Below are 22,190 nucleotides of genomic sequence, written 5' to 3'. Positions count from 1 at the left end.
CACGCTGCTTTCCTCGATCACCTGAAGTGGAAGATTATTCCAGCGATCAACCACTCTTTCGGTGAAAAAGTATTTCTTGGTGTCACCGTGCAATTTCCCGCCCCTGATTTTCCATGGATGTCCTCTTGTTGTCGTTGGACCTTTGAGAAGGAAGATATCTTCTTCTACCTCGATACGGTCCGTGAGATATTTGAACGTCTCGATCATGTCTCCCCTCTCTCTGCGTTCCTCGAGTGAGTATAGCCGCAATTTATCCAGCCGTTCCTCGAACGGGAGATCCTTGAGTCCCGAGACCATCCGGGTGGCCATTCGTTGGACTGACTCAAGTCTCAGCACATCCTTGCGGTAATGAGGCCTCCAGAATTGTACACCATGGATCTATATAATGGCATAATGACTTCAGGCTTACGGCTGATGAAACTCCTACGTATACATCCTATAATCTATCCTCTCCTGGTTTGCTTCCTACCTTTCTCAACGCACCTTTAGTGTATGTGTTGGTGGGTCCTTTTCTGCTGCTACCCCGCTAGTGGTTGGTGTCTATGGGGTCTCCTCTGCCAATCCGTTTGTTGATTCCTTTGAAGAAGTGCAATAAGTTAGTTAGGCACGATCTCCCCTTGCAGAAACCATGTTGGCTGGTTATCAGAAGTTTGTTTCTTTCAAAATGTTCATCAGTGCTTGTCTTATCAGTGCTTGTCTTTTATTAGTGCTTCCGCCATTTTAAAGTTGTCTTTTATCAGTGCTTGTCTTTTATCAGTGCTTCCACCATTTTAAAGATGGGCGCAACGTTGGCTATCTTCCAATTCTCCGGGATCACGCCTGTTTTCAGGGATAGATTGCAAATTTGCTGCAGTAGTTCCGCTATCTCCTCCTTTAGTTCCTTCAGAACCCTTGGATGGATTCCGTCCGGACCCGGGGATTTGTCAGTTTTTAATTTTTCTAGCTGCTTGCGTACGTCTTCAAGGTTCACTTCCATGGATGTTAATTTTTCTGCTTGATCTCCATTGAAGATTTGTTTGGGTTCCGGTATGTTGGATGTGTCTTCATTTGTAAATACAGACTAAAAGAACACGTTAAGTCTTTCTGCTACTTCTTTCTCCTCCTTCACTACTCCCTTCCTGTCTCCGTCGTCCAGCGGTCCCACCTCCTCCCTAGCCGGCTGCTTCCCTTTAACATATCTAAAGAACGGTTTGAAATTTCGTGCTTCCCTAGCTAGCCTCTCTTCTGGCTTTTCGAACCACACGGTGACATTCTTTTTGATACTTCCTGTGCTCTTTCCAGTTCCCCTCAGTTTTGTCCTTTTTCCATTTCTTGAATTAATTTTTCTTATTTCCTATCGCTTCCTTCACTATTTTAGTTATCCATGCCAGGTCTTTTGTTCGACTCTTTTTGCACCCCTTTCTGAATCTGGGGATATACAGATTTTGCACCTCGCTCATCATGTCCTTGAAAAAAGACCATGTTCTACTGTTTGCCATTTCTTGGAAGTGTTCCTAAGTTTCTTCTTTACCATTTTCCTCATTGCTTCGTAGTTTCCTTTCCTGAAGTTGAAAGTTGTTGCTATGTTTCTCTTTCCTTTCGGTATTCCTACTTCAACCTTGAACTTGATCATATTATGATCGCTGTTTCCCAACAGTCCTACTACTTCCACTTCCTTTGCAGGTCCCCTTAACTCATTTAGGATTAGATCCAGAATGGCATTTCCTCTCGTTGGTTCTCTAACAAGCTGCTCCATGAAGCAATCTTGTGTAGCCTCCAGGAATTCTATCTTCCTAGCACATTTTGAGCTTCAAAACTCCAGTCTATCTCGGGATAATTGAAGTCTCCCATAATAACCGTGTTACCGCTTTTGTATTCTCGCTTCATCTCAGCTTCCATTTCTTCATCGATATCCCCGGTTTGACCGGGTGGACGATAGTATAGGCCCATCTTTATTTCAGGCCCTTTCCTTCCTGGTATTTTAACCCATAGAGACTCCAGCTTGTTGGTCGTCTCTGCTGTGTCCATTCTCGTTGATTGTATGCTTTCTTTTATGTATAGGGCTATTCCACCTCCTTTCTGTCCTGACCTGTCCTGGCGATAGAGCTTGTACCCCGGCAGTGCTGTATCCCATTTGTTATCTTCATTCCACCATGTTTCAGAGACTCCAATGATGTCTATGTCATCTGCATTGGCCATGGCTTCTAATTCTCCCATTTTGTTTCTTAGGCTCCTTGCATTAGTATATATGCAATTTAGATCCTGGTGTTTTCTTGTCTTCATTTCCTTTCCCTGAACTTCGATCTTTAGCTTCTTCTCTTGTGCTACAATCCTTCTAACCTCCTCTTCTGGGTTAGTCAACTCCTGTAATTTGCCCTTTGTTTCTTCCCAGCCTTTTATCCCCTTAGTATCTTCACGGGATACCTTCTTCCGAATCGCCGACACTTGGTCAACTGTCGGCTTTCCCCTTCTTCTTAGTTTAAAGCCTGTTCCTCTCCTGATGTTGTTTGCTAGAAGTCTAGTTCCCGCCGCGCTCAGGTGCAGTCCATCTCTCCTGTAGAGCTTGCTCTTGCCCCAGAACATTGTCCAGGTCCTCACGAAGTGGAATCCTCCTGCCTTTTCACATCTGCCCTCGGTACCAGTAGGATCTCTGAGAATGCTATCTTCTGAGTCCTCATCTTCAGCTTCCTTCTCAGAATCTTGAACTGTTCTATCAGCGTGCTTCTTCTGTAGTCTCTCCTGCTGACATCATTCGTCCCGACGTGGATCATTCCTGTGGTCTCTTCCGTCTCTGCTCCTTCCAGGATCTTTCCAATTTTGTCCACAATGTCCTTGGCTCTTGCTCCTGGGAGGCAAGTCACTAGTCGATCCTCTCTCCCTCCTGCTATGTGGCTGTCCACATGCCTCAGGATCGAGTCTCCCACTAGGATCGCTGACTTTCCTTTCTTTAATTTTCGCTTCGGTCTCAGGTCAATGTCCTTGGAGTGCTTTGCTGCTTCTTCTTCTATGTCCTCTGTGTGCTTCGCTGTTTCTTCTTCTTGGCATCGACTTGCCATTTTCTCCCCCTCGTGCGGTGTTCCTCTGTGGGCGTCTTCTTTGAGTTTATCTGTTTCTTGTTCTCCCTTCTATGTTGGTGTTGGTGTAGTTTCATCTTCCATCTGGAGTTCGTTCTCTTCCATCCTCCTCCTGTAGGCTTCCTCAATGAATTTTTCGAGTTCCCTGACCTCCTCCTCAATGTGTCTCTCATTCATGAAGTCTTCAGCTGTCCTGATTGGGTCCTCCGTAGTGTAAAGTCCTTCTAGCTCCTTTATCTTGTCCTCTAGTCGCTTAACTTCCTTCTTCAAGCTTTTCAGCTCCTGACACCGACCGCATACATATGACTGTTTCCCCAAGGGGAGGTAGTCATACATATGACAGTCTGTGCAGAACACTGGAAAGCTCATCTTCTGGTTTCCCTCTGCTTCCATTGCCATTCCTACTTTAAGATAACAGTTAACAGTTTACGTGTGACCTGCTGATGTTACGTATGTAAGTGCCCTCTGTGTCTGCTTTGTGTCCTCTCTCTCTCTGTCTTCTGCTGGTGGACTCTCTCTCTCTGCCTGCTGCTGGTGTCCTCTTTCTCTCTCTCTCTGCCTGCTGCTGGTCTCCTCTCTCTCTCTCTCTGCCTGCTGCTGGTGTCCTCTCTCTCCCTCTCTCTCCCTCCCTCTCTGCCTGCTGCTGGTCTCCTCTCTCTCTCTCTCTCCCTCTCTGCCTCCTGCTGGTGTCCTCTCTCTCTCTCTCTCTCTGCCTGCTACTCGTGTAGTGACTCGCTCCTTCTGAAGGCCCTTCGCAAAGGCGCTCTCGCTAAGGCGAGCGCCTTTAACGCTCGTCTTTGATGTGCGCCAAACGGCTGAGCACTGTTGGCTCCTCCCCTTTTAAGGGGGAGCTTCGGATCGGTGCCTGGCTGACGTCAGAGGGGTGGGCGGAGCTATTTCTCGCCTCTGCCCCTCACTCTTGTCTGCCCTGCTTCTCCGATTCCTTCCTTCTTTCTCCCCTCTCAGCTCCTCTTCACCTGCTTCCCGACTTGCTCCTGCCTGCCCTGCTCACTGGGCTCTGCTTGTTTGGATGACATTGCTGCCTGGATGTCCTGCCATCATCTGAAACTAAATATGTCCAAGACTGAGCTGCTTCTCTTTCCTCCTAAACCCTCTGCTCCTCCTCCTCCTCCTTTCTCCATCTTAGTAAATAATACTGTCATTGTTCCAGTCTCCTCTGTTCGCAACCTTGGAGTGGTCTTCGATTCCAATCTCTCATTTTCCACACACATCCAACAAGTTGCTAAGACCTGTCGCTTCTATCTCTTTAATATCACCAAAATTTACCCCTTCCTCTCTGAGCACACTACCCGGACCCTTGTCCAAGCTCTTGTAACCTCATGCTTAGATTACTGCAATCTACCTGAGTAAGTAGGTCATAGTCGATGTAAACGATGCGAAGGCATAAAGTCATCAACCCTGGAGCAAATATCCTGCACCAATACCTGAGACTGAGCGGGTATCAATGTTGCCGCATGATGTCTAAGGGTGGAAGATCTTATACTTATATTTGTGTATTATATATATATTTTTTTTTTTTCAGAAGAAGAATTTAAAAAATCAGAAATTTCAGGAGCGGCAAGGCAAAAAGAAAATGCAGAACGTTTTACACACGACTTTGTAGCTCCATGGAAATATGAGGAGATGCGTGACTACATCAGGTGGGAAGGCACTTGCGCAGTGTGGGCAGTTGCAAACTTTCTAAAGTTCTTAAAGTGCACGTACACTTTGGTAGCTGTCCTTAACGGGGCTCCATGAATGACATCACCCACATGCGAGGCTATGCTGCCTGCTTGTCCTGGGATAAAGAAAGTAATCCACTTGAGAGTGTAGAAGCACTCTACCTCTTCTTATCAACTCTTCTTAAATTTTATTTATTTATTTTTTAAACATGAAAAGGAATCTAACTTAACTTCTCAGATGGCCTCCCTGACAGGACAGGATGGCATGATTCATGCTTCATTTGTGGAGGATAGCTGTCGGATTTGCAGCTGTGTTTCACGTGCGCCGCAGCCCGCAAGAGAGGCAAGGTTTGCGCAGCTTCCGCTCTTCCCTCCTCCAGAGAGACCCCCCTCACTTCTACTTCTGCTGGCGACGCAAAAGTAAGTAGGTCATAATCAATGTAAATGATGTGAAGCAGTGTGCATAAAGTCATCAACCCTGGAACAAATATCCTGCACTGATACCTGAGACTGAGCGGGTCTCAATGTTACCACAGGATGTCAAGGGGTGGGAGATCTCAAAGAGGATGCTTGCCCAATAGGAGATACAACCTGCATAGAAGGAGGACACTGGTGTCGATGTTGAGTTATTCCTTGACGATGTACACCCATATCCTTGGATCCAGGACAGGTACCATCGGTGTAAATCCTGCAGTATTGAAGAAAAAAAATACTACTGCAAGAAGATACCGCATTAAGGCTCAATGATCATCGATGCTATGATGCAAGAAGAACCTGGAGAAAGTACCACTGTTGGAAACGCTACACTTAGCATGGATTGGTACCGATGCAGATTGATACATGAAGAAGAGGCACCAATAGCACAGACATCGATAGCATGGAAGCCTAAGAAGGCAATGCACTTCAAAACAACAATCTGTATTGGTATTCATCAATGAAGAGGAAGCACCATGATCATGTAATATCAAGTGGTATCGAAGGTGTCACAGGCATCGAAGCGTGAATGCCTGAAAAGGCAATGCACTTCAGAAACGACAACCTATATCACCCAGAAAGCTATGCATCAAATGGATTTGATGCTTAATTGGCAGGGCATTGTCCACCGCGATGCATCTGCCTTGATGTGGTTGAAATATGCCACTGATGCAAGTAGATGAAGGTATAGATGTTTACCAGTACCAACAAGTCCCAGTCACTGGAAGTCCAACTCCAGACCTATATGGTGAAATAAAGAAAAAGAAACAAAAGAAGAAAAATTGTGACATTAATCAATAGTGTTTATCTTTAAATCCATAGCCCCAGAGTCAGATACAGTCGGAGAAGATGAGCCAAGGTAGAGTAGAAACAAGGCCGAAAAATCCATCGATGATCACGGTACGAAGTAAGGATGGAAATTTGCATGAAGGCTGCTGAACACTGAAAGAAGTTTGAAGAAAGTCCAAAATTTCTTTACTTTTTCGCTTGTTTTTCAAAAGAAAAGAACAGAAAAAAGAAACTTGAAAAGTTTATTTATAAATATAAATGGGAAGGCAACTCAACGAAGAAACAAGAGATACTTCACTCCACAGAAAAAGAAAAACTGACGTCCTCGCGAGCTGACGTCTGGTAGGAAGGCACTCGCACATGTGCAGTGTGGCCAGTCTAAAAGCTTGATAAAGTTTAAAGTGATACTACACTTTTCACTGCCTGTACCAGGGATCGGTAGATGACATCACCCATATGTGAGAATATGCTGCCTGCTTGTCTAAGGATAATTTCTATTATGTCATGTGCCTATTGAAAGCTTATAAATCATCACCAAACTCCAAAAAATTAAGACTTCCAACTTTGTAGGCTGCTTCTGAATATTGCTGAGAACACAAACAGTGCCACACCAGTATTACAGCTACCATGCTTCTCTTTTTACCTTGGCTGTTTTCCCAGATTTCAGTTCCTAGGCAGTTGCCAGATACAGCAACATCATCATGCTCCAGACATATGCCATTCTGCTTCTTTGCAAAACGTGGAGGAATTCGAGAGGCAAGAATACGTCCCTTAGGTGGAGCCTAGAGAAGAATACCAAATTAAAATTATATAAACACAGATTTTGTTATTAACCTACTAGATACTAAATAAAATGAAAGTGGATTTATTTTTGATATCTGCTTACCTATCAAGTACTTATTATATGAAGCAATGCAGTGGTCTATGGCCACACCGCTCTAAGTACACCCAATCTCATCTGATCTGTGTAATAACAGTGGCATGGCCAGAAGTTGAAAATTTTCTCCATGACCCCCCACCCCTCAGCTAAAAATGTAAATACTTAATTAAGCTGGAGGGCTTCCCCCAAAAAACAAAAAGGGAGACCCAATGATTCACAGTAAAAACAATCCAAAGGTAAAAACAACAAGACTGTGGATGTTTTGAAAGATTATTTTTATTCGCTCTTCACAATAAAAATACAAATAAAAGTCTGAATTAGTAATACACATATGATTGTCCTGACGGACCCTACATGGTCCATGTTTCGGTGAAACCGCCTTCCTCAGGGGTCCGGATGATGTAAAGTACAAATATAAAAATATGAGCAAAACAATGTACGTGTCTTTGAGCATAAAACCTGAAAATGCCTGTTTCAAGCCATTTTCACAGGTTTTCAGGATTTACCGATTCTCATGCCCTAGACACTGCTTTCTCTCCCCTGAACCTCATACACCAAGTTCCCTCTCTTGCTTATAGGCTCACCACCTCCCTCTATCTCACATCCAACCCCTGTTGATTCTTAGCCCATGGCTCCCTCTCTGTGTATTCCACTCACAAGACCCCTTTCTTGCCTATGAATCTTACATTTAGGCCACACCTTGCCTCACCTGCACTGCTTGTTCCTTTTTGCGGCGCTCTTCTTCCAGTAAACGGCGCTGTTTCTTGGTCAGGACCTCAATGAAACCTTCTCCCACCATGGAGCTCACATCACTCTTCTCTACTGAGCTTGAGCCCCAATTTTCAAGGACAGCATCTAAACACAAAGAAGCAATCACATTTGTAACCACTTGATATGGACAATATGAAACAAATATTGATTTTTTAAAAACCCAAACAAACCAAGATCATCTTTAAAAGCAGTATTTGATTTTAGGCAAAGAATATGGTTCTATGGCTTGAATATCCAGCAATCTGTTGCTTGGAACTTACTTCTTTCAGAGAGCACTTCTTCAGTACTACCACAGTTAAATTGGAAGACCAGCAAACTGAGTCCCATCAGTTAAACAGACACCATACTGATCAGAAACTACAACTTGCTCATTCTATTCAAGAGTTCAAAGGGATTCTCCACAGGAGTCCTCTGTAGGCAGCAGGATAATGAAGCCACACAAGTGGTGATATCAGATGGCTCAGGGATGGACTGAATGCGCTGCTGTTATCTTCTGATGATTAGCTCTGGTAAACTACAGAGCTGTGCTTCAAATGAATAGGGAAAGGTGGCAATAATCATGTGGCAACATTAGCCTGCTATCTGTAGAGAACTTCTCATAGAGACAGACATATTTGCTATCTCCATCAACAGGCAGAATAGATATGACAGTATTAGTGGAGACTACCAAGCTGAGGATTGCTCTATTCTTATATAATGTACTGAAGGCAACCTAGGTCATAGAACTGCTAAGCGGATGGATGAAGAAATCAGCTATGCAAATAAGTTTTTTAGTACATTTTGCCCAAAGATCTCATTTAACCTTAAAAACTGATTGAAGCAGCAATGTTTTGTGAAGATGTGAATGAAGGGCAACTGTGTTTTGTGAAGATGTGAATGAAGGGCTAAGTTGCAGACCTCCAGATACTTGCAACGAATGATGACTGAAGGTTGGCTATGGATTTTGTTTTGGCACAGAGCTGGTGTCCTCTAGTTCTATCTAGAGAAGGTATGCCTGCCAGCTAGTAGTAGACAATGATGGAATTCAACAACCAGTTGGAGATGGTGCATTTGGAAACATGAGACATTGGGGAGATATCTTATGATGCAATCTGAGATAGGATAAAGCCTTTCGTAAGAGCTTCTGGGAGCAGTTCCTAACATGTCTCCTTTTCCTGTTTCTGGATTGTGAGCATGGGGTCATACATCCATATAGTCAAACTCATATGAGCCTTGTGGGCTCGTCAGAGATATATAGTATTGTCAGTATCAGAGAAGACTTCCACAGAGTAGATTTGCAGGGAATTCTAGCTCCAAGTGACCTCTCCAATGCAACAACAAAGGATCCTCCCATAGTATGACTCCCAGTGCATCTGGTTCTGCCAGCAGCGGTCTCAACAGCAGGTTTCCCACTCCACTGCTGAAAGTGAAGTTACTTACCTGTAGCAGGTGTTCTCCAAGGAAAGCAAGCTGAATATTCTCACAGCTGGTTGATGTGATGCCATACTGCACATGCACCGGTGCCTTCCTATCCTTGTAAGCAGAGGTCCCTCAGTCCAATATTTTAGCTTTTAGAATACAATTCTAAGGAGAGGTAAGAGGGTCTGTGAAAATATTCTGTCTGCTGTCCTCAGAGAACACCTGCCCTCTCCAAGGACAAGCAGGCCTGTGATTCTCACAACTGGAAATACCTACTTACCAGGGTCACCTAAAGTAACAAGGTTAGGACAATAGGGACTTGAAATCCATTTGGGAAAACTCCTTAGCATAGCCATCCCGAATCACTTCCAGTACCCACAGATCCGTTGTGATTTTGGCCCTCCCCTGGTAAACTACAAACCACCAGCAGCAAGGGAAGAACCCGCAAGGAGTCATTGGGCTGGGTGGGCAGCAAACGGGCCCTCAGAGTCACGACCCTCCTTGTGGCCACCCCAAAAGGACTGCGAGCCCTGAAAGAAACTGCCTCTGGGAGGAAAAAAAGCTGCATCCATACCAGGACGAAACCTACAAAAATCACGCAAATGCCCCCGGGCAATGCCACCCAGTGAAGGTAGGCAAGTATGGTTCTCAGAAAACGGGGCACCTAAGAATCAGTCAAGTTTGGATAACTCCTGTATAAAAAATGAATAAAAATAAAATTACTTGCTGTTAGTTTTCAAGGACCAATCACATCAAAGAATGATGCTTGTCTGGGTGGTTTTATCCTTATGCACACAGACACTCATAACATTAAGAACATAAGAAGTTGCCCCCGCTGAGTCAGACCAGAGATCCATCTTGCTCAGCGGTCCGCTCCCGCGGCGGCCCATCAGGCCTAGTGCCTGAACAGTGATCCCTGATTAATTTTATAACTTACCTCTAATCCCATCCCTATAATCTACCTCTACTCTTATCTGTACCCCTCAATCCCTTTGTCTTCCAAGTACCTATCCAAAGCTTCTTTGAACCCCTGTAGCGTGCTCCTGTTTATCACATCCTCCGGTAGCGCGTTCCATGTATCCACCACCCTCTGTGTGAAAAAGAACTTCCTAGCATTTGTTCTAAACTTCTCCCCTTTCAATTTCTCTGAGTACCCCCTTGTACTTGTTGATCCCCTTAATTTGAAAAATCTGTCCCTGTCTATTTTTTCTATGCCCTTCATAATCTTGAAGGTTTCTATCATGTCTCCTCTAAGTCTCCGCTTTTCCAGGGAGAAAAGCCCTAGCCTTTTCAGTCTGTCAGAATATGAGAGGTCCTCCATACCCTTTATTAGCCTAGTTGCTCTTCTTTGAACTCTCTCAAGTACCTCCATGTCCTTCTTGAGGTACGGCGACCAGAATTGAACACAGTACTCCAGGTGCGGGCGCACCATAGCACGATACAGTGGCAGGATGACTTTCTTCTTTCTGGTCGTGATACCCTTCTTAATGATACCCAACATTTTGTTTGCTTTCCTTGAGGCTGTTGCACACTGCGCCGACGCCTTCAATGTTGTGTCTACCATCACTCCCAGGTCTCTTTCAAGGTCGCTCATCTCTAGCGCTGATCCCCCCATTTTGTAAGTGAACATTGGGGGGTTTTTTTCCTATATGTACGACTTTGCACTTCCCTATGTTGAAACTCATTTGCCATTTTTTGGCCCATTCTTCCAGTGTTGTCAGATATTTTTGGAGATCTTCGCAGTCCTCCATGTTATTTACCTTGTGATATAGTTTGGTGTCATCTGCAAATTTAATAACCTCACATTTTGTTCCTGCCTCCAGGTCGTTAATGAATATGTTGAAAATTAGCGGTCCCAGCACCGACCCCTGTGGAACTCCGCTCGTGACCCATTGCCAGTCTGAGTAATGGCCCTTTACTCCAACCCTCTGTTTCCTGTCCGCCAACCAGTTTTTGATCCATCGGTGGACCTCCCCTTGCACCCCATGGTTCCATAGCTTCCTTAGTAGTCTTTCATGTGGCACCTTGTCGAAGGCTTTTTGGAAGTCAAGGTAAATGATATCTATGGATTCCCCTTTATCCACCTGGCTGGTTACCCCCTCAAAGAAGTATAATAAGTTCGTGAGGCATGACCTGCCCTTGCAGAAGCCATGCTGGCTTGACTTTAGCTGCCCATAGTTGTCGATGTGTTCCCAGATGCTGTCTTTAATCAGTGCTTCCATCATCTTTCCCGGGACCGAGGTCAAGCTCACCGGCCTGTAGTTTCCTGGGTCTCCCCTTGAGCCTTTCTTGAAGATGGGCGTAACATTTGCTATTTTCCAGTCTTCCGGAATCTCTCCAGTTTTTAAGGATAGGTTGCATATTTGTCGAAGTGGTTCAGCTATTTCGTTCCTTAGTTCCTTGAGTACCCTTGGGTGGATGCCATCTGGACCTGGCGATTTGTCGCTCTTTAGCCTGTCTATCTGCCAGAGGACATCCACCTTGCTTACCTCTAGTTGAACCAGATTTTCATCCTGCTCCCCCTTTACGATCTCCTCAGGTTCCGGAATGTTGGTTGTGTCCTCCCTCGTGAAGACTGACGTGAAGAACTTATTTAGCCTGTCAGCTATCTCCTTTTCTTCTTTTACCACTCCCTTTCTGTCCCCATCATCCAAGGGTCCCACTTCCTCCCTTGCTGGTTGCTTCCCCTTAACGTACCTGAAGAATGATTTGAAGTTTGTTGCTTCCCCCGCCAGTCTCTCTTCAAATTCTCTTTTTGCTTTCCTAACCACTCGGTGACACTCCTTTTGGTGTTTTTTATGCTCCTTTTGGTTCTCCTCTGTTTTGTCCTTTTTCCATTTTTTGAATGACAAGACTCTTGCATACGTAACATACATGTCATCTATTCTAGTGTACACTTATAAAGGGAATTTTTTAAAATAAAGTAAAATTCTGGAATCTCTCGTGGCACACCTGGAATCTCTCTGGAGCACATCATTGTGCCATAGAACAGTTTGAGAGATGATTTAGATGAAGCAAGAATTAATATCTCCATGCTACGAATCCAAATAGTTCAATCTACAAATTCCTTCTTATTAGTTAATGAACAATTAGAAGAGGCTAAGGCAGAATTGAAATATTTAAAGACTTAACTGGCCTCATAGGGACAGGTTAATGCTGTGCCTTGATCTGTATTAGAGAAACAAAACAGAAGTTTTTGTAGCAGGGCAGAAATATGATAAACAGGCCACAGCACCAGAGAAGGATGATCAGACCAACACAGAGGAGGAAAGTTCACTGCTGTGCCAGAGCAATACTCAGAGTGATAGGGAGGTTACAGTGACCCATGTAAATTAATCTAGGGCACTAGTAACAGTTCTGTTGTAGGACTCCATGAAAGATAGTGGCATTGAAATAGTGGAGAAAGTTGGCCCTATGCCATTTAACATAAATTAATGGTGCAAATGAGCTACTGATATTCTGGTTCACTGGGGTCTGTTTGTCTTGTCCATCTTCTGGCAGGCATATATAGATCCACATGTTCTGGATTGGTTCTGGATGTGACAAAAAGAAAGGCCAATTTGGGACCTATGGTGAAAGAGCTGATGTTCCAGTACCTTTTGTGCTGCTTTTTTGGTTTTCTTTATGGCTTTACTGATGTCCCTGAGTCTGCTGGGGAATCAGCAAACAATGATAACTAAACTATCTGAAGAGACTGAGCAGGAACTGAAGTGGTGCAATGGTGAGAGGGATCCTGCATGGATTAGCCCCAACAGATGCAGCTATCTGCAGTGGCACTCTATTTGGTATGTCTGCCCCTTGAGGGAGGAGAAGATGCTTAGGTGTCCATTATTCGGTTTAGTGAGGTGGCTGGACAACTTATGAATGCTTTGAGCTTTTAGCTGCAACTCTTTACAGAGGATTGCTGGTATTTTCTTTCTGGATACTTTGGTAAATTTTGTCCTGCAGGTGCCAACAGCTCATAGGAAGGGGAATGGGGAGTGTATCTGCCTCACTTGGGAACCTCTGACCAGTCTGTTGGAACTGGGGATGTTGAGGCAATAAGGTGTTGCTGGTGTCTGGTCTAGCCAGAGGTTATTTTAATTTGCTATTACCACTGCAAGTTTGCCATTGTTTTAACTTATGGTTTTTGTTATATTGACTTTTTTGGTGGGGGGAGGGGGGAGGACAAAGTGCAGCTGGTCACAAAGCCTCAAGTAAAAAGACTCATCCAGAGATGGGGAGATAAGGTTACTGATGAAGGCAGGAGCTATCACATGTTTCCTGAACGTACTGTTCAGCATGGGCTCTGTTGGAGATGTCACCATAAAGTGGACAGGTATCATGCTACCTTCAGCAGAAAAACTATGACCCATATAACTCAACTGCAGTATTCAACTTCTGAACAGGAGGTTGTTGTTACCAGCTGACAATGTAAGGGAACACCGAGATGAAAGTATTTCACAGAAAGTGGCATGCTGCATTTCATGTGCCATTCACAAGGAGTATTCCAAATCTGAATGGTGAAAGCATCACTGTTCTGCACTCAGATTTCATTCTGAAGATAACAGTCTGGTGCCCTGCTGTTTTATAACTGAAACCCTTAGTTCCCCACTGACTCAATCTTCCTTCAGACTGCTCCATTAAAAGCTAATCCTCACAGATGGTATGAAAATTACTTACTTCCATAAGTGAGATCAAACTGTGATATGGCCTCAGCCTTTTCGTCTGCCTTCTGAGCACATGACTTTGCATTTTTCTCCTGCTTCTTGCCCATTACTTCTGCAGCGTCAGGGCTTCTGTGCGAGGACTTCTCCATACCATACATGGAGTGACCAGTCATCCCTGGGAAGGTATCAGTAGAATGGCTGCATAAGAAAGAGATTAGTTCAAGGGATTTAAAAAAAACAAAACACACACACACAAAAGAAAACAAACTAAACTAAATTCTATTACTGATATGTATCCTATTTAGTAGATTTCTTTCAAAACTCAATTTTAGAATCCTGCTAAGGTTCTTCTTTTGTGTTTTACATAATGGCAAAAATCTTGTAGTAAACAGATCCATTTCACTGGTTACTCAGAAGACAAAACAATAGAAAATCTGGGCTTCCATCACCAGCAATTACTTGCTACCTCTACCTATTCATTCAATGAAGAATGGATTTAGGGAAGAGTCCAGTTCTGGGAAGGAGAAATTAGGCCTTTCCTGCTAACTTTAGACTCCCCTCACTTTTGGAACTTCAGGGAATAATCAATTCCATGAACACAAAAAACGCTGGCACTGACTCAATTCCTCCAACTATTCTTAAACAATACTTTGCAACATTTGGTCCCCACATTCTAAAATTAGTTTCTTGACTACTAGCTCTGTACCAAAATCCTGGAAGGAAGCCATTATATATCCAATCATAAAAGACTCAAAAATTAGCGCTGCCGAATATACTAATTATCGTCCCATTTCTAATATCCCATTCTTATCAAAAGTTAATGAAAGATCGTCTTCAATCAAATATCTGATTTCGTGTAAAGCACTAATGCTTTACACCCAAATCAGACTGACTTTAGAAATCATTCAACCGAACTCTCTTTAATAGGTCTTCTCACTAACATTAATTACCACCAAGACCACCATAATTCTATTTTACTAATTTCTCTTGACTTATCTTCTGCTTTTGACACAATCGATCATCTTTTGCTAATTCATCAACTAGAAGAAATAGGGATTACTGGCCAAATCCTTAATTGGTTTATTTCATATTTTAAGGAACGCACTTCAAAAGTATCATTCAACGGCTTAAAATCTCACACATTCACAAACAACTATGGTATACCACAAGGATCCATACTCTCCCCACTTCTTTTTAATATTTTCCTGGCTCGATTAATCACACTAGGACAATCAATCGGTTTTACCGTCTTCGCCTATGCAGACGATATTCAACTAGTACATCCCATCAATTTAGATGATCCAAATTAAATTATTTCCATCAACAAAAAACTTGACAAAATTCATGACTGGTTAAACTCAAACAAATTGTCACTTAATACCACTAAAACCAAAACAATGGTCTTTCCTTTCAAGAAAGATAGTTCTCTTCCCTCTCCTGTTAAAATCAAATCCATTCCAATACATACAGTACGTAATATCAAGCTTCTAGGTATCACTTTGGATGAATCTCTCACTTTCCATGATCACATAAGTACAATTATAAGGAAATGTTTTTATCGTTTACTAATGATACGCTCTCTAACTAAATTTCTTGAAACATCGGCCTTAAATACTTTTAATTCATTCATTAGTCATTTCTTATCTGGATTACGGCAATGCCTTATATCACGGTATTACCAAAAAAGAGTTAAAACGACTACAAATAATCCAGAACACAGCCGTAAAAGTCATCTGTAAGACCAAAAAATTAGACCATGTAACTCCTCTTCTGATAAAAGCACATTGGCTTCCCATCCATCACCGTGTCATTTATAAAACTCTATTATTGATTTTTAAAACAAGAAACACTGGACAGCCAGGATTCATTAATAAACTTTTGATACCGTACGCCACATCGCGATTTCTTTGTTCCTCGGAGCAAAATTTATTAGTAATCCCAGCCTTGAACCATATTAATACTATAAGAAACACTATTTTTTCAGTATTTGCCCTGACCCTCTGGAATTCAACACCAAATGCTCTTAGAGAAATAACTAATCTTGAGAAATTTAAATCTTTCCTTAAGACATTCTTTTTTAAAGATGCCTTTCAAGTGTAAACGTCCTTTTAAGGATATTTATTAAAAAACAAAAACAAAAAACAACCATATGAAACTTTTTATCTTCTACAAGACCACTTCTATTGGACTTACTTGTTTTTAACCCCACCCTTTTGTTTATATCTTTATATCTTACTTTTCTTTCAGCATTGTAGTTCTCCCCTTCTGTTCTACTTGTACCCGTTTGTCCAGTCGTGTATGTCATTGTTTTTATCTAATCGTGTATGTTTATTTTGTTAAAGTTATGTTAAATTTATATTATATGCTTCTACCCTATTTTAAAATGTATAACCACCTTGAAATAAATGATAAGGTGGTATATCAAAATTTTAATAAACTTGAAACTAATTTACTTTCCTTTACTCCCTCCGGACCAGCCAACACTGATGGGTTATACACACTCACCAGCAGGTGGAGACTGGGAACCACAAAAATGGAGAGCCTATAAGCAAGGTATGTAGTCCCTTCCAGAGCCAATATTAATGTAACAAAGCAGATGTAATAAAATGGAAGAAAGGCAAGAAACTCAACCAACTCACTCCAGAGAACTCCAAAGCACTCTTCCCCAAATAGGGGGTGGTGTGCTGTGAGAAGTGCTGTGAGAAGATACAGAGATGTAGCTGCCTCAAACCTCAAATACAGGCTTATGCTCCTGCCCAGATGAGCCTTAATCTGAAACAACTCTATAATTCCTTTTTTGTGTGTGTGTGAAAAGAAAATACCACCAAAAAACATATGTTGCCCCAAAACTTGAAAAAGTATGAAAACAACAAAAATATCTCTCTTCACAGGGTGGACTCTAGGCCAGTCTGAAGGGACTAAGACAAAGTAAAATTGAAGATAAGACCAAATTTATCTTTCCTAAGTGTTCCTCCTGATCAGCCTAGACTGATGGGAAATACCAAAGCAGTGATCATCAAGGGTAGAACCCCGTAGAGCCCTCTGGTCAATACCTGAGCCCCAAATTTTGCAACCTGATGGGCAAAAACATCCAAGCAGTACAGCAAAGACCAGACCACCACTCTACAAATTTCTTGAGGCAGCACCAACGAAGTCTCCACCCATGAGGCCGTTGATCTCTGGTAAAGTACACTTTGAGATTATCTAAAATTGCCTTCCCTCTGAGCAGATACACTGAAGCAATGACCTTTTTTAATCCACCTACAGAAGGCAGCTTTGGATGATGCAAGGTATTTCCTTGGGCCAGTTAACAAAACAAAAGACTGTCCGAATGTTGAAACTTCTCAGTTTGTGTTAGACAGGAATGCAATGTTCTCTTGACATCAATTTATTTATTTAAAAATTTAATATACTACCTGGAGTCTCGGCAGTTTCCAAAATTACATACATAAAAAAACATAACCACATACACTTACCATTTTACAATAATTCAATACAACATGATAGAGTATAACAAGTCTTTCCATATTATCCATCACTTTCATTAAAGGTAAATCTGAGTAGGATCAGAAGAAGCAGTTCACAGATATGCATCTACAAATAACCTTGTTTTAAGCAGTCTCTTAAAGCTATAGTGATTAGCACATAACAAAAGATTACGTTTCTTACCTCTACTAATCTTCTTTCTTGTAAATCTCCTCTGGAAACTGAACGGTAGGGTAATCAATCACTATCAGCCTTCTGCTGCAGGGACTCACAATCAAATTGTAGCCTCTCCCCCTAGTGTCCACATCGCTGTACTCTACCCCTGGAATACCAGTCAGTACCAAAGCCAGGTATATCTAGTACAAACAGAAAACACAAGAACAAGAGAGGGGGTGCGGGGACTCCCCACTGCATATCAATTCTGCTCATGAAAAACCATTCAAACAAGAAGAGCCCGAAGGCCAATTTTTGCATAACATTAAATTTGAACAAACGGAAAACAGCACAACTTTGAAAAAGGAAAAAGGAGACACAGCCTGAAGGCCAAAAGGGGCGACCACACAGGGACCCCTCTAACCCATAAAGCTTACTGACTGATAAGGAATAAGAATGGGATTCTCAGCGAGGCTGGTCAAAGAAAGAAATCTAGCTTACCAGTTACTGGTCAGGCGACCTGCAAATCGGACAGAAAAATGAGCAGGTCGTTCAGCCTCCAGAGATTTACAAGAAAGAAGATTAGCAGAGGTAAGAAACCTAATCTTTCATTCTTGTACAATTCCTCTGGAGGCTGAATGGTAGGAACATAGAGCAGTACCAAAACATCAGGAAGAGCCCATTGAGCCCGCCGCCAGAACTGAAGCCTCAAAAGCTGCATCATGCTTAGCTGCCACATCAAGCCAGTAAAACTTGGCAAATGTATGAATGTATGAAGAGAAGCCAGGCGAGACCACAGTAGATTCTGCCCATGAGGAAGAGCCTTCACCAAAGGGGAGGCTTCTTCCCTGCCACCACGTAAGCAGCGGAAATGGCAGCGCAAATCCATCTAGAGATGGTAGCCTTGGAAGCAGCTTGACCCCGACGTGCGGTGTCTGGCAGGACAAACAGATGGTCCGAAAGACGGAAGTCATTCGTGGCTTCCAGGTATCTCAAAAGAAGACACCAAAGACCGCAAAACACGGTCATAAGAACATAAGAATTGCCGTTGCTGGGTCAGACCAGTGGTCCATCGTGCCCAGCAGTTCGCTCACACGGCGTCCCTCTGGTCAAAGACCAGCGTTCTAAGTCAAGCCCTACCTGAGTACGTTCCGATTCAGCAGGAACTTGTCTAACTATGTCTTGAATCCTTTGATTTGGAGCCTGATGGAACAAAAGCGGGCAGGCGAACTTCCTGACATGGAACACGGAGACCATTTATGGAAGAAGAGAAGGCACTGCCCTCAAAACGACCACAGACTCCGTGATGTGGAGAAAAGGATCTCTGCATGACAGAGCCTGAAGTTCCGACAATCTCCATGCAAAAGTGACCTCAACGAGGAATACGGTCTTGATGGTAAGATCTTTCAGAGAGATACCATCCAGGAGTTCATAGGGCGGACAAGCCAGCGAGTGGAGAACCAGATTCAGGTTCCACGTAGGACAAGGCAATCTCAAGGCAGGCCGCAACTTCCCCGCCCCATGCAAGAAGCCGGCCAGTTCCGGTTGAGACGCTAAGGAACCCCTGAGAGGAGAGGGACCTAAACATGAAAGTCTTGCAGTCTGAACACAGAGAGGAAACCGCAAGGCCCTTTCTAAGACTAGCCTGCAGGAAGTCCAGGATATGTGCCACTGAAGGAGTCAAGGAATCCACCGGAATCCTCCACACCAAGCCAGAATGCACCTCCATGCTTTCGCAGAGGCTGACACGGTGGATTTCCACTTGCTCTGAAGGAACGTAGTGATGATCGAACACGAGTAGCCCCTTGCCGTCAATGCCGCGAGCTCAAGCGCCAGGCTGTAAGACCAAAGCAATCCAGATCTTGAAGTGCTATGGGGCCCTACATGAGCAGACGCTGATAGCAAGGGAGACGCAAACACCCCTCCATGCTCAACCGCATTAGGTCTGCGTATCAAGGTCTTCTGGGCTAGTCCGGGCCACCAGGACTAACGGACCTACGTGAGAGTCCACTCGGCGCAGGACACGCCCTATCATGGACCACAGAGGAAAGACAGAGAAGTTCTCCCTCGGGCCAGGGTTGAACCATAGTGTCAAGCTCTTCGCTGCCGACCTCTCTACGGCAGCTGAAGAATCTGTCTGCCTTCCAATTCTCTGCTGATACCATCAGATCGAAGGAGGGACAGCCCCACCATCAGACTATGGACTTGAATACTAGCCTGGACAGACTATTCTCCCAGGTCCAGAATCTGTCAACTTAGAAAGCCTGCCTGAACACTGTCTATGCCTACCACATGAGCCACGGACAAGGCCACCAGATGCCTTTCCGCCCAGGAAAAGAGCATCTGTGCCTCCAAGCTCAACAGGGGGCTCTTTGTACCCCCCTGACGATTGACAGAGGCTACAGCCACCACACTGTCTGAGAAAACACAAATGGCCTTCCGATGGAGACTCTGTCGAAAGCGCATCAGGGCCAGACGGATCACTCAAAGTTCCAGGTGATTGATCGACCACTGGCCTTGGGCTGGGACAGATCTGCAAACTGCCCCCCAACCGGACAAACTCGTGTCCATTGTCAGGGTCACCCAGTCCAATACTCATAGAGGGAGCTCTCTGTCCAGAGTAACTGGGTTCAGCCACCACAGCATGCTGCTGCGGGCCGCCACCAACTAAGGCAACCTCATCCCCAGCAAATCCCGCTAAGGATTCCATCGAATCAGGAGGGACAGTTGAAGAGGACAGAGTGGAGCTCTGGCCCATGGAATCACAGCTATGGTTGCAACCAGGAGACCCAGTACCTGCAGGTACTGCCAGGCCATTGGAGCCTGAACTTCCAACATGACCCAAATGATACTCCGAAGCTTGAGCTTCCTATAGTCCAGCAGAACACCTGGTTCCGGCCCGTGGAGTACTGGTCTTTCAGGTACTCCAAGTTCTGAGTCGGTTCAAGATGACTCTTCTTCTGATTATCACCCAGCCGAGACTCTCCAGCAGATGCACCACCTGGAGAACCACCTTGCGGCCTTCCTCCAGCGATGAAGTTCTGATCAACCAATCATCCAGGTACAGATAATAATAATAATTTATTTTCTTATATACCGCCAAAGCCATGGTAGTTCAAGGCGGTTTACAACAAGAGGAGCTGGACAGTCAGCGATAAGTTACAATATAGAATCGATGAATAAAAGTACACTGAAAGCAAGTACAAATAGGAAGAGCTGGACAGTCAGTGACATAGCTATGAATTGGATACAGAATACGAGAGATAATAAACAACAAATTCTTGGGTCACAAATCGGTTGAACAGTTTCATTTTTACTAGGAAGAGGAAAGCATGATAATGTTACCCAGCCAGTCGTTCAGTTTACCTGCCTGGAAGGCTAGAGTTCTGTCCAGGAATCTTTTGTAACGGCAGGCCTTTATTGTTGGGTGTGTGTACAAGTATACCCTGCAAGCGCAGGTGGGCAGCAACTACCACCATGACTTTGGAGAAGGATCTAGTGAGCCATGTCCCTAGTACCTGTAAGGGGACCCAGACCTTCGAGAAAATCCTAGCCAAATCTGGATGTCCAGAAAGGAAGCAGACAGCAGACACTGATCTTTCATGAAGGAACATACAACCTGTATCTGGTGGTCTGAAAACAAGTCAGGAACCGTAGGGCTCAGAAATAAGATCAGGCAAACAGCCAGACTGAAATAGCCTGCGCACAGCCGGGGTAGCCCCCAAGGACTGGGGACCTGTTGGCAGGGGTAAGCTCTTTTCCAGTAGATAGGTGAGACATTCTAGACAGTAGGGTTAATTTCCCATAGTCACATGCTGCTGCAGAAGGAATCCACTCTGGATTTTTCACTTTTCACTTTGCTCTCTAGCTCCACATTCAATTAGTATCCAAGCACATAGAGCCACCCAACGCACATGAAGTCGAGGCATCTGTAGCAATAGGCATAAACAAATTGTTCTGCTCATAAAGTAACTAATAATAGCATAAACTGCCAACACAGGCTTCAAAGGAGCTCAGAAACTACTCCCCAATAAATTGAAACATATATACAAATTCTTTCCAGCCCTCAAGGGCTGACAGGACTCCAAGAATCAGCTTGGAGAAGCATATACAGACCAAACACTAAGCAGGCGCAAAAAGGACAGGGTGTGAGTCTAGAATAGAGAATGACATGGTGACTGTTACCCACTGCTAGCCATGGGTAACCTGCAAGACTGAGGGAAAAAAAAGACTGGTTGCCACGGGTACAAGGCCATTTACTGCCCCGTGAAGCGATGCATGGCCTTGTCCCTGCAGTAAAGTATCTGCCATGAGTTGCCTTCCTTCCCACCCCTCTCAGTCAGCAGCCTTCCTCGCGATCGGACGTTCAGCAGCCTCCTCTCACAACTGCAGGTACAGCAGCAGCAGCCCCCACATCGCGAGTCCAGCAGACCCTCCCTCGCACCCTCTCTCCCTCCCAATCGCTGGCAGCAAAAAAAAAAAAACCCTCAACAAACCTTCGACTCTCCTGGGTTGACCCCCTTCGCATCTCCCGGGGCAAGCCTACCAGCTTCTTAAAGCTTCCTACACACAGGGCTGCTCCAACCGGAACCTTCTTGCTGTCTAATGCCTGGCAACTAAAATTCAATGCAAAGAAATGCAGAGTAATGCATTTGGGGATTAATAACAGGAAGGAACCGTATATGCTGGGAGGAGAGAAGCTGATATGCACGGACGGGGAGAGGGACCTTGGGGTGATAGTGTCCGAAGATCTAAAGGCGAAAAAACAGTGTGACAAGGCAGTGGCTGCTGCCAGAAGGATGCTGGGCTGTATAAAGAGAGGCGTAGTCAGTAGAAGGTGTTGATGTCCCTGTAC

General features: G+C 44.1%; 1 protein-coding gene across 10 annotated transcripts in view; it reads right to left on the bottom strand.

The window, feature by feature from the left end:
• The window catches only part of LOC117367785 (protein O-mannosyl-transferase 1-like), a 435,721-nt gene that overhangs the window by 206,412 nt on the left and 207,119 nt on the right, over positions 1-22,190 (bottom strand). For all 10 annotated transcript variants that reach the window (XR_004540848.1, XM_033960719.1, XM_033960718.1 and 7 more), the window contains 3 exons: positions 13,710-13,894; positions 7,588-7,733; positions 6,642-6,780 (listed from right to left, as the gene is read on the bottom strand). Coding sequence is in view for 9 of the 10 variants with exons in the window: in XM_033960719.1 (XP_033816610.1) it covers positions 6,642-6,780; positions 7,588-7,733; positions 13,710-13,894 (470 nt within the window). In the remaining variant the exon portion in view is untranslated. The remainder of the gene's footprint in view (positions 1-6,641; positions 6,781-7,587; positions 7,734-13,709; positions 13,895-22,190) is intronic.

The sequence above is a fragment of the Geotrypetes seraphini genome, chromosome 10, assembly GCF_902459505.1.
Source record: "Geotrypetes seraphini chromosome 10, aGeoSer1.1, whole genome shotgun sequence".
In the NCBI taxonomy this organism is placed as follows: Eukaryota; Metazoa; Chordata; class Amphibia; order Gymnophiona; family Dermophiidae; genus Geotrypetes; species Geotrypetes seraphini.
This window is presented reverse-complemented; position numbering and strand designations above follow the sequence as displayed.